Source organism: Ptychodera flava, chromosome 8 (assembly GCF_041260155.1).
Source record: "Ptychodera flava strain L36383 chromosome 8, AS_Pfla_20210202, whole genome shotgun sequence".
Lineage (NCBI taxonomy): Eukaryota > Metazoa > Hemichordata > Enteropneusta > Ptychoderidae > Ptychodera > Ptychodera flava.
In genome coordinates, this window is record NC_091935.1 from 21,811,791 (window position 1) to 21,829,188 (window position 17,398).

At 36.8% G+C, this 17,398-nt stretch overlaps 1 protein-coding gene across 1 annotated transcript in view; it reads right to left on the reverse strand.

The window, feature by feature from the left end:
• Window positions 1–17,398, reverse strand: part of LOC139138783 (atrial natriuretic peptide receptor 2-like) — an 83,858-nt gene that overhangs the window by 55,267 nt on the left and 11,193 nt on the right. Inside the window, exon 4 of the mRNA XM_070707309.1 lies at window positions 16,956–17,073. Coding sequence (XP_070563410.1) covers window positions 16,956–17,073 — 118 coding nt within the window. The remainder of the gene's footprint in view (window positions 1–16,955; window positions 17,074–17,398) is intronic.

Below are 17,398 nucleotides of genomic sequence, written 5' to 3' on the forward strand. Positions count from 1 at the left end.
AAAAATCATAACTGATATCGCAGTTTTAATTAGAATCAATTAACATAATAAAATGGGCTCAGCTGGCAGTCATGAAATATGACACAATCTCATTGAAATGAATCATATGTATAAGATAAGCTAATTGTTTTAAGATAATTGAAACACATCATGATTGACAAGATACATGACAGCTATGGGTCAGAATGGAATTTAACTTGGTTACCAAAACATTTTAATTAGGATGAATTGCATTACTGCAGCAGAAACATACGCTGTGCCATACACCTCTGCACACATTGTCTTTGAACATTTTACAAACGTCATTAAAAACATATAATAAATCCTTAAAGAGCTCACTGACAACTCTTTATTACTAATATCTGTCAAAATGATAATTAATCCTAATGAAAGTATTTGAACTTGCAATAAAAATAACGTTCTTAATGTAACTTTAATTGGAGTGGTTACAAGTCAAATTTCACGTTCCATTAATTTTTATCAGTTGTCATGCTTCATTTACCGTCTATTGGGAATTATTCAAGTTTTGTTCGTGGCAAATGTCAAATCAACAGAGAGTGCATATTTTTTGCTTCAGAGATACTCCATTAATGACGCAACTTGGTTTTGCAAATCGATATACTGGTACCTAGAAGTTCTGCATGATTTGAGATGATGTAGCTTTACCTATGAATAGGGGATTCATTGAAAGTAAGGCCTGTGATTTTATTTCTGCGCTGTTGAAATGCCTGCGACAAATGAGGATACCGTATCGTGCATAGATGAATAGTGCATTAAGGAGAAAAATTAATCATCTCTTGACATCTGGAAAAGGATCAAACCACTGGTGAACAGAACTGTGCCCTCCTGGTACTTTCACAGCAATGATACAAGTACTTTGATCAAATTATTTCTGGTATCACTGAAGACAAATTTCCGAAATATAAAATACCATTTTTATCTTGCTATGCTTGTTAATCATTAGTAAAGCTGGATAACACCAATTTTCAAATAAGCAATCATTCCAAGTCACAAAACTGAACTACCGTAATACAAGAAACCATTTCAACATAAAAATAACACCAAAAAAAGTTTATGCATTGCGAATTTTGAAGGAATGACAATATTCATTTCAAATTACAAATATTATATCATGAAGATAAAGTTAAATATTCTTATTCAAATACTTCATGGTTAAAAAGCCAGCACCTGTATAAGCTCTTGCAAACTTTTTCACTAATTTTGTTTTTAAATGTCAAGTACAGCTTCTTGTTCTACTTCTCAAAGCATGTCGAAATACACAGTATTCAGCTTGTCAACCTAGCCTGTACTAAGACTGCATCGTTGACAAGTGAATTCAAGTCCGGACCAGAATTAAAATCTAAACAGTATCTGTTACAGGGCATATTTTACATGTGATGATGTCCATATGCTAAATAGTGGGTGTTTCAAAATGCCTTGGGTAGAGCAAGAATTTGCAATTGACAAACACAACAAAAATGGAGAAAAAGTCATCTCAGTTTTGAGTTACAGTTACTGGCCATTTAGCCAGGACAGCGGCTGCATTTGATAGCATATTTTTTTAAAAATTAGATTAATTGGCCTGCACTGATTACGATGATTATCAAATGTAAAAATCAGTAAAACCTTTGTCTGAAGGAGGACTTAATTAGACAGTCTGTGACTGCATGTAGATAAACTGTATTTAAGGACATCTGTGCTTGTGTCCTAACTTGACCTGCTTTTTCAAATCTCCAAGTCAAAAGAACAACTTCTACAGAGAGAGTCATGCCTCTGGAGTTGTACAAATACCCAAGCATTCTGAAGGCTTGTTGTCATAGCAACATGGCAGGGCATAAAAAGGCACCCTGGCAAACTTTGCCATTGATTTGACAGCGGTATCTACGTAAAACAATTACATTCACACATGCACTGATCAGTTCAAACATTTACTGTACAGCATACAGGGAAGCAAAGTGTCTTTACAAACATGATTTTTCGCGCATAGCTATTTTTTGTCTGTTGTTTATGTGGAAGAGAGCCTCTCCTGGTACAATGAATCACTTTTTTTTCACACAATCAATCGTAGATTCACTGTAAAGTTTCTTTGTCGACGACTATAGTAACATGTACAATTCGCCACACATGAAATTAGTTAGCCCTTTTATAAAGGTTCAGTGCAGGGTATAAAAGGCCGAGTGTACTATGTGCCCTCAACAGCATGCAGACCTGCTTTGCAATGAGAGAAGTTGCAAACACGACATTTGTTATTCAAAATCAACTTCTTTTCAGCTTTTCGAAAAGACACTGAATATTCTAGATACAGCAACAGTTTAGTCTTCTGGTCACATCGTGTACAAGAAGACTACTTGTGTCACACACACTGGCACTTTGTAAACTACTTGCGTACTCGTTGCACGCTCTTTTTAAACTTGACTTATTGCAACCATTAGACTGGGTGATAAGCTGAGGTGTCAGTTTTCCTATTCCAAGGATAACAGACCAGCGTTGCCATATTCCATGGAAAACTCTTATCACACTGGTGCAATATTTCAACACATTGCGATGGTCCATTTAAGTTTCCTTTATACTTTGAAAAAAACTTTGAAAACCTCTCTCCCCCATCCCTAGCTTCAAGGCAGCTATCATGTTACAGTTATGTTCAAAGTAACATTCACTTTTAGGTTTTTTGTCATGCGATACTTCCAAATTATACCTTCACTGACCTGAATGAAGAATCTTTATCTTCATAGGTGACGAGAACATGAATGAAACACAGTTGCCAGGCGAATGCCACATGAATTAAATAAAATATTGCATAGATCATCAACAATCTTAAAACAGAATTTCAATCCATTTTGTTACATACGGTCGGCAGAAGAGCATGGTGCAGGCACCAGTGCAGGCAAAAGATTCTTCGGATGCAATGTACCATCAAAATGAGTTTGTTCTCACTGGGTATTTTTAATCAAATAGTTCTGAAACGAAAGAGTTGCAGAGTTGTTTTTTAATAATGAGTTGAATTAAGATTAGCCTTCAGAATAAATTAAATTCACTGTTTTGATTTCCAGGCTAGCTTTGATATCCATCTTGTGGCAACTTCCTGCGGTTTCTATCATGACATAGGCAGTGAAAGGAGACAGGAAACGTCCTTTGAGCCGTCTCCTAGCAACAGCGCCGAACCAATAATACATCTATTCTGCATCAGTTAGAGATCCTCAATTTGAGTTGATCTGTCAGAACTGTCAAAGTTTCCGCTGTGTTTACAAAACGGGACAAGCAGGTTATTCCAACACAGGAATAGAGTCTTTACGACTTTCAATGACTTCTTTCAATTCCGCTCAGAGGAAGAAAAAGAAGAAATACATTCAATTTGATTTGAGTAGAAGTGTAACTGACGCAAGAGTGCCACACACTAGGTCTAACTTATCACAAGGTCCTCTTAAATGTCACAACCGGAATTTCATGTGACCTTAACTTGACAATGTCAGCCACTTAAATATTGGCATTTTTTTTCAAAAAAGTGTTAACACATGTAAAATAGAAAAATAAAGTTTGTTGTAGTTTTCAACACAAAACACATGAGAAAGAGAAGTCCATTTTGTTTTTCAATATCTGTTTCTCAATCAGAACGCTATCATCACACAAAACTGATATATTCAGAAAATGGATTTTCAGTGTCTTTACAACAGTGATCTCGGCAAAGCACACACTGATTTTATTTTTAAAACAACATGTGGAACAGCAGTTGCAAATAATAAAATTCTAATTAACGTGTATTTAGATTACCGGTAATCTCATTTGTGCACTTTAATTCTCACATGAAAATATGAAATGCTGTAAAATTGGATAAGTTGCTATTGCTGCTAGACCTGAACATTTTAATGAATTAATTGAAAATCATTTGATTTGGCAATATTCATTGTTTATATGTTATTTAAAATAATTTGTTTATTTGTTATATAAAAATCATATAGCTGCATTAGAAATCAGAAGAAAAATTTCGCATGTAAATTTCATCAATTGAACAAATCTCAATAAGGTCACCCCTAGAAAGCTACATAACAAAGTTAAAAGACAACGTATGGTGACAAATGAGAGACACAAACACAGTCACACACAACTCAGAGAATTCATAAATCAAAGCATCAGCTGTCCCAGCATCTGTACACCACAATATGTCATTTCCATACGACATCAGTAAAACGATGCTCTCATAAATAATGTAGCTCGCGTGAACAGAGTGCAAAGTTATTTTTGCTGACAGACGTGATCATAAAATCCATATACCTGGTTGACTGCCATACAGTCCACTTAAAGCTTTTCTTGCTTTTTGATTTAAAATCAATATTTCCAGTGTTTTTATGACCGTGATATTTACTCTTAGTTCAGAAACCAAAAAAAAAAGCATGTCTCGCTGTGCACATCGTGAAAATATTGATGGGAACTAACCGTGTGAAGTCAATATCAAAATGATTCATTCACTTACAGCGTAAATGTCAAGATTACACATCCTACAAAGGGAATAAATTTAAAAAAATATTTTGAGAGTATTGCCTTGGGGGTAAAAACATTAGTCGTGTTAGGAGTGTGGATTTAATAAAAGTGTACACACAGTGTATACTTTCCAACAATGCCAACTGCGAAGTTAAAGACATAAAAATATTCACTGAGTAAACCTGCTGGAGGCATGAATTGCATTGTCAGCAGAGCGGGAAGAATGATATTGGTGTACTGGCACTGTTTTTAAGGGAGCAAAAATGGACCTATTTATGCTCTCCTTGCTCTTTGTAGAGTTTGAACTTCAATAAAAACCCACTAAGTGTTTCCCCTTCTGTTCATCAAGTAGATAGATGTCACATGATTTGCTCTTTATAGTGTGAATAGAAATCGTTTATCACAACGACAGTATAGTTATGACAGCCAGGCGTTTCACCAGCACAGAATGTTCAACTATTCGCTATGACACTGTGTGTCAGCATATAGAAGGCCGAGCATTATATGGATTAAATGTCTGTGGTAGACAGTGGGGAGCTGTATCTGTCAAGGTCTGTCACATAGTCAAGGAAGGAAAAACAATGAAACTCCTGGAAACACACACAGTAGGTTGAATCTCTGTCTCTCATTTTGAATATATTACACAAGTAAAAACATATGCTCTCAAAACCCAGCTACTGAAGGTAACTAAAGATTGAACCTCTCTAGACTCTACGGCTAACTATGCATGGCAAACCTCAATGGCACCAGAAACAACAGGACTAAACTAGACTTTTGCAGTGGAAAGCTAACAGGCTACTGTACTATACCCTAACGTCACTTGCTCAGAGCTGTGTATCGTTCTGAATGTTAAAATGCAATCTTGAAGCGATTCTGAAGACTACTGAACTGGATCAGATGGTCCAATTCTTCTAATGGAACGAAATGCCTCCGTCTTTGTACCAACGACAATACAATCAATTGTCATGCCTTTTGTTAGTTTGTTTTCTTGGGTCCGAGTCCTTGACAAGTAATAAAGTCAGGCTGTGATATGTCAAGTGTGAACAATCTGCACTGTGGACTGACTGCTCCTACTGTAAGGCAAAACTGTGGATATACTATATGACACTAGGTAACGCTGGTTGGGGTTGTCATTGTCTTGTTATATTAGCTATACTTTGTCTGATTTTTTACACCTCATATCAATATATGTTTCTAGCCTACTCTCAACACTAAAAAAGCAATTTAGCAGTCATCATACCAAAGAGCAGGCAGCGTTGGGTCAATACTCTTTACAATAATGTAGAGCAATTGACATATTTAAGGTCAAATTGATTTATCATTTCATTAAATGTGCTTGTATCTTCAACACAAAAGCCTGCTCCTTGGGGCTGAACTACATATCATGAACCTTTTTTTCTATTATATCCCTAAGATAAAAGTTACTTTGCCAATTTCCTTTATTATCCTCTTTTTATGTACTGTCCGTGTCCTGGAATGCACCCTTCTGTTGACAGTTTGTAGGCACTTATTGGAATACAATTACATCCCATGTGAAGGACAGCAATGAATGACGGTGGGGAGTTTTGGTTGAACTAAAGCGTGCGGAAAGTTGATGATGATAAAATTTGCAAACTGAAACAATTTACCAGTAGTCATGTGATAGAGACTGACACATGCCTATTTCAATCTGCTGAACAGAAACAGACATGTTTACCAATCACTGCTTGTGACAAACGATCATTATCATTAAACGTACATTAATTACCGCTGATGAGTGCTTGGCGCAAGTTCAGACCTAGGCAACACTCCACAGACCAATTCACTTGCACAGAGAAACGGCTTGTTGATTCACAAAACACAGCTATCATTTAGAAAGACTTCCTGTAGCTCTCATGGAAGCACTGGCAATCAAGTCAGTAAATCATGGGCCTGCCCTTACCAGAGGCTAGCAGAGCAGAATCTTTCACAGTTCTTCGATAGTAAATCATGGGCCTGCCCTTACCAGAGGCTAGCAGAGCAGAATCTTTCACAGTTCTTCGATTGTCAAATGCAATACTTCAAACAGTAATATGTGCAAGCTCAGAGAATGGCGTCAATCTGAGGTCTGCTGCGTTGGCAGTATTGACGCTGTGTTCTGACCTGATTCTCATTTTCCACAGTGTGGATTATTTTATTGCTGCGCTATTGACATACTTATGTTGTTTCTCTTTGCCACTGGGCAACGAGGACTCACAAGAGAAAGCAGTCATTTGGTAGTAGAATAGATACGACTTTGATTTATTTTCTCCACAGAATGCAGACCTAATAGGTTATATTTATCAAGACCTGGTGAAGCGGATCCCGACTACACTTAATATTCATACAGAATGATAAAATTTTTATGGCAACCAACAATTACATTATGAACTAAAAATTTGAATCACAGATGAAATTATATAGCCTGGACCAATAATGTAATGACTACTGCAATAAACATGATTAATTCAAAATAATGACAACGTAGAAATTGATTACACTACACACTATGTAAATAATGACATTTACAATAATATTCCTTCAGTGCTGTATCCATATTATGCAAATTACATGAAGAAAAGCCTTTCAAACCATTCTAAGATCTGTGGTCAAACTTATTTGGAGTTACATGTGGGCAAATCTATCGATGTTTCCTGCTGTGTTTTGCAAATTACAAGAATAAAATGCCCATGGAAATCATTTTTACAGAGCAACATGAAGTAAAATTTTATAGTAATATTATGACAATTAACGTACCCTTTTCAGTCAAGCAAATCTCATGAATAGACGCCTATTGAAATTATTTAAGAGAGTTACATACAGTAAAATTTGTCATAAAATTATACTTAATGGAAAATGACTGTATACATTAATTATTTGCTTTTACAATGATTTCTGTTATAATTTACTCTCTGGCAGAGAACTGGGTTAAGCTGAGGTTGATGTGGCCAAACAGCAAACAGATATACACACGTAAATACTCCAGTGTTGTACCAGTGCTCGGTACGAACAAGGGCACAATTCAAGTTCATAAGTAGGTACAGTATAATATTTACACACCCAGAATTTGAATTGGGGAATTCTACTTGAGCGAAGAGATGCACACATTTCCAATGATGATCAAACCACTCATCTTGAATAGACCGTAGAGATTTTCTAACCACTTCAAAGTCAATGGATTGCGACGTACACTTCATTGACATTTGTACTGCATTTGACATTTTGCCAAAGCTCAGTGACAGCTATCCGTCTGAAGCAGGGCTCAAGGAATTTACAGTGGCAGTCGGTTTCTGTTGAAATTTTTAGGCAGACAGTACAGATTCCTAAAGGAGATGCATTTAAAAGAAAAATCGTGAATTTTTTTTATAAGCGTATAGATTTCTCGTCACTCACCCTTCCACTGAACAAAATCTGTCAGCGAATTGTTTCCCACTGTATGCAATTAGTTGTGTGTTTTGACTGCTGTCTTCAGTGTGGACAGGCATTCCACCACACTTGGATAAGATAATTGCAACACTTGTGTGCATGAGACATCATTGACAGACGCCAGAGTATCTTAAGCTAGTACCCCATATGGGGGTAAATGACAAGTCAAAAGGCTGTTGTCCTTTTGCATCGGTCAGGCATATCAGAAAAACGTTCCTAATGAGAACAATTGATTCCCTTGGTTGTCATTTGAGAAAGCAAAACATGCTTGCCGTGATCAGCAATTATTCTGTATGCGATAACATTACTGACAATCCAAAAAGTATTTTTAGTGAAATCAAACTACACTTGATCAACAGCAGAATTACAATCAGAGTTGAAGTACTATACTAGTAAGTTTGTACCATCAGTAATTTCAGATAAATTCAAACAGGTCTGTTGTTGTACCTTCCTTAGATATTTCTTGCACAGAACACAATTTACCGACTCTTGTTTGCAGATTTTGTTCATCTATATTAGTTTCAACCATGATAAAGTCAAAAAATACTTGTAAATTTTGTCAAAAGTGATGCTCTTAAAAGGCAGGAATTTACTATATCGGTGGAATCTGGCAATAGAAGTCATACATGTGATTTGCTTTCATAGCAAACATCATGTATTGATAGCATCTTGAGGAAGACTAACATTTCTACCATCGTCTTTTCACTGATCTACAGGAAGACAACGGACATTTCTGTTTTGAATGTTCAATCATTACTGTGGAACACAATTCCAACTCTCTCTTGGCTACAGTAACACACCATATATCCTCCTGGATCCTTCCTTGTAGTTACCTGGTATTTGATTTTGAAAACTGTTCCAATTTGCAAACTTTTTCCACGTTTATCCTCTATTCCTGTTCCCTTTGCCAGTAAATGAAACATCATTGCATCTCACGCTTCAAGGAGTAATTTGAACCTGTGATCCGGCAAACGCCACAAAGAATTTCCCTTTGAAACATAAAACATTTTTGAGATAAAGGAATGGGATCCTACACTCATTTCTGTTTTCCATGATATCCATACTAAGCTTCAGTGTCATATTCCAACGGATTTTCCTGGGATTTCTCATCCCAATGTGAAAGAGCTCATGATGGTACACAGAGTAGACTTTCCACTGCTGATCAATACATTGTACAGCAGAGTGTGCAACGTAGCTCTGCAAACAATACTACATATTTCCACATAAGTGGAACTGCAATGAAACCCAAGTTACACTTTTGAAGCGAACGGATATTGACAAAGAGCCGGGAAGCCATTCCAACAGGATATGCCAATCCTAATGGTGGATTTACTTCATTTGTACGAAGTCTACAGCAAAAAGTGGTGGACATACAATAGTCTCTATGTAGAATATAGAACCTTTGAGGTGTATTGTGAAAAGAACCAATTGTTACGGTATTTGAAAGGTTCCTTTGGACTACAATTATCAAAACTGATACGCAGCACAAGTGATGGTTACGTATTTAGTGTCCCATTCTGTTCCACTCTGAGAGTTGCTACAACCTCCAAATATCATCCATTTCAAAATCAAGAACACGCTAAAAAATAAATTATCATTTATTCATTTATGCGAAAAAAACACCAATAAAATTTTTAGACAAAGGATATTTGTACGCCCAACCCCCGCTTCTCAGTGAACTTGACAAAAAATGACATATGTACGACCTAAGAAAAATTTCCACATCATTTTCAAGTTCAGTGAGCGTATACATATATGTTCGCCCACAGAAAATTGGCCTCGTATGTCAGATTTATGAAAAGATCTTCATTGTGGTATTGAATATGGGTGAATTCAGATGCAAGCACAGATATGTCATTTCACATTACATTCGGATGTACACTGTCTCCTACGTGAGTATCTGCTCGAAGTAGTTGATAATTCAACACGCACAGAAAAAACAGATGATACCATTGTATTATGTATTGCACGTATTTAGGAAAGCCTACAAAAACATGTTGAAAATCCATTTCAAGAGAAGACAGCTGCATATATTTACAGTATCAATCATGTTCAGGATTTCCAATGCAATAGAAGAAAATTTAAATTTAATGATTTCTATATGATAAAATCTCTCTGCTCGTGAAAGAAAAAAATTAAAAACCGTGTTTTCTACACACACGAAAATGATTTAATCCATGAACAGTTGAAACCTCACTTCCAGCAAAACTGCAAATCAATATGCAATTTTGAAAACCATTATAAGTTCAGAAATTCACACAGACCAACGACGGTGTGTAGGAATCTGTATATGATCAATCTCATATACAGCTATGAATGATTTTACAATGCAATAAGTCTGCCACTTGCCAGACTGGATCAAACAAACGCAGGCTTTACATTTATGTACACAATTTTTTGTGCTTTGTGCTTTCCCATCTTGCAACATTCAAGGTAATTTTATACTAATTGTATAATGTGTGTCGGTATAGATTTCACCCACTTCACAATCTACAGATGTGAATAGGCTCTCTTTTAAACCCTCTTTGGCAAAGCTCTCTCTTTCCCTCAACAATTTGAGCTTAATTTGAGCTCAAGTGGCTCACCAACATATGCAATGTTGACGATTTGACGATTGTGTCAGTGCTTTACTGAGATTTGGTGCCTTTCATAAAATTCTTTGATTGCTGTCCATGGGCAGCCAGGTTTTCACACAATGGTGAAAAACTCAGTTTTTAAGGGTATTACAGATTAATAACACTTATTTTCTTTACCTTGCCCCCAAAATAAATTAGAGTATGTATATATTGTGTTTCAATTCTGTGTTATTTTTTTTTCACCTGGTGAAAGGTAGGCTTAAAGAAAATTAAAGGGTGGCACACAAATAATTTTATTAAAGGTTTTGCTTCAGATATTCAGATACGTCAAACTAAACCAGCCGCATCAGCTTTTTTCTTACTCACTTTAATGTTATGTAGGACAGAAAGAGCTAATATCGGTAAGCCCACATGAATAACTGTAGTTCTCAACAATGTACCATACTTATCGTTGAATCATCTTGTTGGTCTCAGCAGCCATCCGCACCAAAGAAAGGCTAGGATCACATCAGTCAAAAATATTCCCTTTTTTCTTTGTATTGGTCCGACAATCTGAACTTTCTCACAGCCCCTACTTTACTGCACACACCGGTAGCTTCTAAGGCCAAAAACTTGTAGGAAACAAGTTTTTTAATTTCAAGTTAATTTTTTTTTAGTTCAAGTGGAGTCAACTGCTTACATGGAAATAACAAAAACAGGAATTTTGTATGACAATTCTGACACTCAGCCTCAAAACAAACTCCACAAACTGATATCATTGGGAAATTAGCATATCCAGCTTACTGTCAAAAGACATATGTTGAAGTCTCCAAGTAGATTGATTATGACAGATGAGTTAATTACAGCTGTACTGCACATGCAGTGCTCAGTATAACGGTATTAAAGGATTCAGTCCAGTGGTTGCAATATATTCAATAAATCCTCGACAATTATTGAAGAACGATCTACCTGGTCAGCTGTTCAGAGCATCAATCTTGCTATACAAATCATGAAAGTCCATGACAGTTGTAGAGTGTGTATAGGATTAATGAATAACATTCTAATTTGAGGGCAAAAGGTATTTGGAAAGACATGTTCAAAACATATGCAGTCAATCTGGAATTAGAATAGCCTTGGAAAATTGCTGGTTGGAAATCAAGGAGTTAGGCTGAAATAGCAAGAACTCTGCTATCGCAGTCAGAAAAAGAAGTCATGATTACTCTACTAAAATACACATTCACGAAATTAGTTTTTATCTCACAGACCTGGACTCAGTAAACTGTGACAGAAGAAACACCACAGACACACTTGAGCTGTAATTGAAATGTCAATGATAAGTGTAAAATCAATGTGAGCTACTTATGCACCTTCACCTCTGTATACACAAAGTATACATTATAACGGTACTTATAGACGCAACACTGGAAAACGTTTTCTCGTGTGCACAGTCGCAATTACACCGTTTCTCAAAGCTTATCCAGCCATTGTGAGTAACAGCCACACAATCCCTCTTGTCTCTTCTCTGCCTCAAGGTGATCGTGAGTTTGTATTGACAATGCAGGAACTCAACAATTGTTGGACATCAATTAACGTTGGCGAATAAAGACCACTATAACTGTGTTCAAGGTTAATAACAGCTTTAATCCTATAAGAACAGCTGCAGGGACAGATCTTAGGTCTAAAGCCTTTCCCTCTATCTGAAGGGAGTTCAAAGGGAATTGGAACAGAATCAAAGGACAAAATTCAACAAACAAGGACTCTATTCTCAGTCCCTGATCCTCAAATTATTGCAAGGGTACTTTTGTTGACTTAGACTACTGTAATCCTATTTTCCCTGTTGAAATTTTAAACTCTCGGGTGAATGAGGACAATTGTACCGTGACCACTTTGATGATTCACATTATTCAAAACAAATTGAATAAGAATGACGGTAGGAAAGTCTACTGGCAACACAAGGCTTAAAGGGGCAGCTTTTTTATCACCGTTTTTTTCGATGCAAATAGATTGAACTTTCAAAAAACAAAGGACTGACATAAACAGTCTATGTCAGCAACCATTCCTGCAAGAACCAAGGATTAGAGACTGCCCCTTTAAGATTACAGACAGTGTTTATTTGCTGATTTATCCAGTCTTATCTTCTTCACTGAAATAACCCCGTCTATTCAAAATATATATTCTTTAATTTTATAGATGACGTTATCAAAAATCTGCCAGGTAGTTATAATTATGGAATTACAGTGAGGCAAGATTTTAACAAACGTTCATTTTCTGATACTGCAAGAGCTGCATAACCTACCTTAAAAGTGATTTCAGGACAAACATCCTGCCTGCTGAATGAGTGCTGTATACAATAATTACAGAAGGAACACATCTATAGTTGTTTGATCTCTATCACAGTTTTTTGTTGCTGCTGAATTGCTAATTGCAATCTCTGTGTTTTTCCAAGCTGTGGAGAACTCTATGTTGATATAAAATCCGGACTACTCATTTTGAAAAATTGCTGGAAATTGAAAGGCGCATTTCTTTTTTACACATCTCAAAGGTTAATTCAAGCTTTGTCACGACAAATAAACACACCAGGGTTCTCGTGAAAAGCTGGGAAATATGGCAAAATTCCAAAACTGTCAAGGAAACAATATGAATCCTGTTTTACTTGTCCAACAATGAAGAAACTTTGTCCTGAATGAAAAATCAAATCTGTTATCTGAAAGAGCTGGACACCACATCGCTAATGAATGTTTTTTCCTTGCTATTGCTCAATACATAATTGATATACCTTGGCTTGCTGATATAAGCACCTAGTAGATCTCGATAACAGTCACTGCAATGTTGTTTTTAAAAGTAGTGTCGCCGTATGTAATACATGATTTATAAGTGCAATCTACCAAGCACGGTTTCTCCATAAAGCTGGGCACAGATAATAATCAGTTGTATTGAAATCCTTGGCACAATCATTCCTTTCTTTTTGAACAAATCTATTGTAAGACATCTCCTTCTAGTACAGGCATACTGACAAATTACATTCTTAAGGTTTTTTAGTTCACTGCAATACACAAACAGAAACAACAGTAACTGCTAGTACAGACTTTAATGGGATACAGTTAAGCATGCTTCATATCACAGCAGAAGTATGGACAAATTTCATACCGACTGGATATATAGTCATTCTCATGAGGAACAACAGACAACTTCCAAATATGAATTACAGATAAACTTGAAGGATGCACTTACAACAACACGTGTGCAATGTGTCACAAAAATCACTCAAAGACAAAATGATTATAAAAATAAGTTTTTTTGAAAATAAAGCAGCAATTTATCAGTAATGCACTTTGTGTACATCTCTCCAGATCAATTTCACAAGTTTCCGTTAAGTCATCTGAGAACCGAGAAATGTTGTTCATGTAGGATATTGTAAATGAAGGAATTCAAAACTGAACAAATCATGCCTTTGTGGCGGTCAATGACGACAAGCATCATTCCGTACGTGTATGTTAGGATAACAAGTCTGTGAATTAATCTTACACTTTGAGCTGAAAACCTGAAAGTGCTTAATCAGTGGCCATGTTGAAACCAAAGTCATGGCTTATACACTATGAAGACACTTTAACTGTCAAACAAGCTAGACACTTTTCACCTGGCATTGCAACACTCAATATCATGTAGCAATTATTCATTTAATATCTTTCAATATACCTTGCATGATCTCACCAATGATTGAACTAATATCTCAATAAGTATTACCAACTTACAGGTGCTGGTTACACTTCTGTTTTCATAACAACATATTAGTACGGAGTATAGAACCTAACCTTCACTGTCATACCACACTGATGCAATATATGACATTGACAAAGTACAGGCACTGAGGGTCATCATCTTCCTCACAGTGAATGACATCTTGAGAGCTCAGCAAATAACCAATATCACATCAAAAACGAATCTGAATCCAGATTTAATGAAAAAGCTTCACTACTCTATCCTGGTCTGTCACAAAAACTGTGACTACGTATTCATTCAACTACTATGTTCTCAAGGTTAAATTCTAAAGACGGCCGACTTGGTCTTATATTTTAGAAGCTTTTAATATGACATGAATATTCTGTAGAAAGCAAAATATCTTACCTTTAGATCTCTTTCAATGACAAGCAAGGACACTTCCTCATGCACCTCCTTGTTTCAAGAGACTAGCTAGAATTATCTAATATCCAATTATTTCTTCAAGATGGTTTATCAGCGATTTACAGATGTATTGCTGAAGTTCAACCTCCTAATTAAATGCTCTAACATGTATAGTTAGTTACGCTTCAGATCCTTTTCATGGCCATTCAACAGACTCAAATTGAATTTTTTCTGAAGTTTTCTTTTCGCAGCATTTATATTTTTATATGCTCATTTCTTCACCGATTCAAATTAACCTTTTTCTTCTTCTTCTTTCACTGATGTGATCAAAGACTTTCCCACTTTTCGATCACATCAAAAACGAAGAGTTTGTTTATCAGAGTACCCGTACGTCATTGCATATTGTGCGGTTTGTAGCGCTTGTTCTGGCCTCAAGCTATGTGTCTCACCCTGGTGTCATATTCTATTCACAGCTGCCTACCTTTCTTTTGAACGGACAACAACAAAATTCCATTTAATTGTCACCTTCATCGTATTCATCAACTAGCAGAGCTCAATGGCCTGGGGCAAATGATGAGAGAATTTCACTTCATTTGTCAGGATTGTCAAAAAATTTAAATGTCAGCTTTTATCTATTGATATGTCGGATTAGCCCCTGATAAATTTACTTTGTACATTTTTTTTAATTTTATGAACATGTTAAAAATCTGACTATCATTCTATCAACTTGCTTCCAAAATATGCAAAGTAGCAAAATTGACAGTTCTTTCAATGCTGGTAAAAGTGACATGATGTAGATTTCTGTGAGACATCAACGTTGACAGGAGAAAATAATTTTGCCCCATCCATCTTTGACACTTGGCTGAATTTTGCCATTCACTGGTACTGACATGCTCTGAATTGTAACTCTATTATGCATCCTCCCCCTCCCAATAAAAGTAACAGCCCATTATTCGTAGCACAGACCAGTATCAACAATTTCCCTTAGTTCAAGCCTAATGATGAACAAACATGTGACCAGAACATATTACGTGAAATCATGGGGTGGACAGCACTTGGAAACACAACTAGGATTATCAGACCACAAATATCATTCAGTACATACTGGGCAGTCTTGCAGGGTTACTGCTAATATACAGAGCACATTCTGACATAATTAAATGAATACGCTGATATTGATACAAGTAATAAGTTATTAGCAAACAATTTTCATCGATAAACAATACTCATCAATAAAGTTTCCATGAATATTATTCCAATACGTTTCATGCATTAGATGATCGCTCGGAGAGGACATAATAGCTCAATCAAATTTTTCGATGAATTTTTCCCGGATTTTATGTATTTTGTGTCTTCTGTTTGGTCAACCTAGATATAGAAATGTGGTTGGATGCCATATCAGATAAACATTCTTAGATGCTGTTTGCTTCTTTGCTGTGTTACTCCTGCTTGGGTGTGAGTGCTGAACTAAAATGAACACACAGGACAATGCCAGGCAGCAAAGCTGATCCTTGTACCTGATCATGGCAGGATTAGTGGCATATGTGCTGGAGAGTTTCTAAACTGCTTAAGGTGTGGCTGTTCTTTTCAGATAACAGATTGTCGGATAATTGCTCACAACAAGTTTTGTTAAAATTGTACCTCGACAAAAGGATGACGTGTGTTACACCTTGGAAACCTCCCTGAATAGCGTGCTGTGTGTGAAAGCGGTTCATTTTGCTTACGTGGTCAAAGAAACAGGTTTCCATTGATGGTCTAAATTTGCAAATTGTGCTGTTGATATCTATGAAACACCGCCATCCATGAAACCCCTGCCGCTCTCAAAAACCAGATAACAGGCAGCACATGAAAACTGCAAGTTTTTAACATTCACACATGCAGTTGACTATCGATTATCCAAACCTGTTTGCCGGCAAAGACTTTGAGATATTGAAAGTTATTCTATCAGTAGGTAGGTAAATACCGTATGATGCCATTTCTTTTATGTCAGTCAGTGGGAGGGGCAAATTATTATTTTTATTTTAAGCACACTTCAGTTGGAGGAGCAAAATCCTGTTTTGGGCAAAGGGGAACTTTTGTTGTACGAAGAGGGCACTTGTTAGTTCTTGTTGCGGGTTGAGAGGCACTGGGAGCTTTGGTAGTGGGTTGTGTTGAGGAGTGGTTAAAATTGTGGGTGGAAGCGGAACCCACAGCGAGGGGAGGGCAGTTGCAAACGGCTTTTTATTTTCCCCTCCAAAATTCATGCCCCAAAACTTCTTTTGGATGGAATATTAACACTTGAAAACACCTTTAGTTACAATTTCTTGAAAAGGCCAGGGCTTGTTGGCTGCCCCCTGACGTGTTACAAAGGAGAACACATTTGACAAAATGAGTACTTACACTGTCTTGGGGACATGAATGAACGTTGATGTGATGCAAACAGCAGTTGTCACTTGTTGCTGATTTGGCCGAGGGGCATTGAGTATTTGCACAAAAGTCCTTCGCCGTTGCACCATCACTGCAATAAAACAAGACGTCTTTAACTGTTAATACTCAGCATGAAAAATTCCAGTACAGGGGAATATACCGTATACGGGACCGGGAATCGATCGGAGACCAAGCAACTTCAATGACAATAGCGTACGGCGGCCGTCGTCGACCGCGCAGAGATGGTTTTTCGTGCGCTTTCGTGCCAGTATCTTTCAACCCCTCTCAGGCCTATCGTCGTCATAAGCGGTTGAAGTTAGCTTGTCAAAACAAGGCAGGCCAGAAAGATAGAGGTCCAGGGAACCGTCGGCAGGTCAATGTCGTGCAGATGTCTATGCAACCACTGGGCCTGCGCA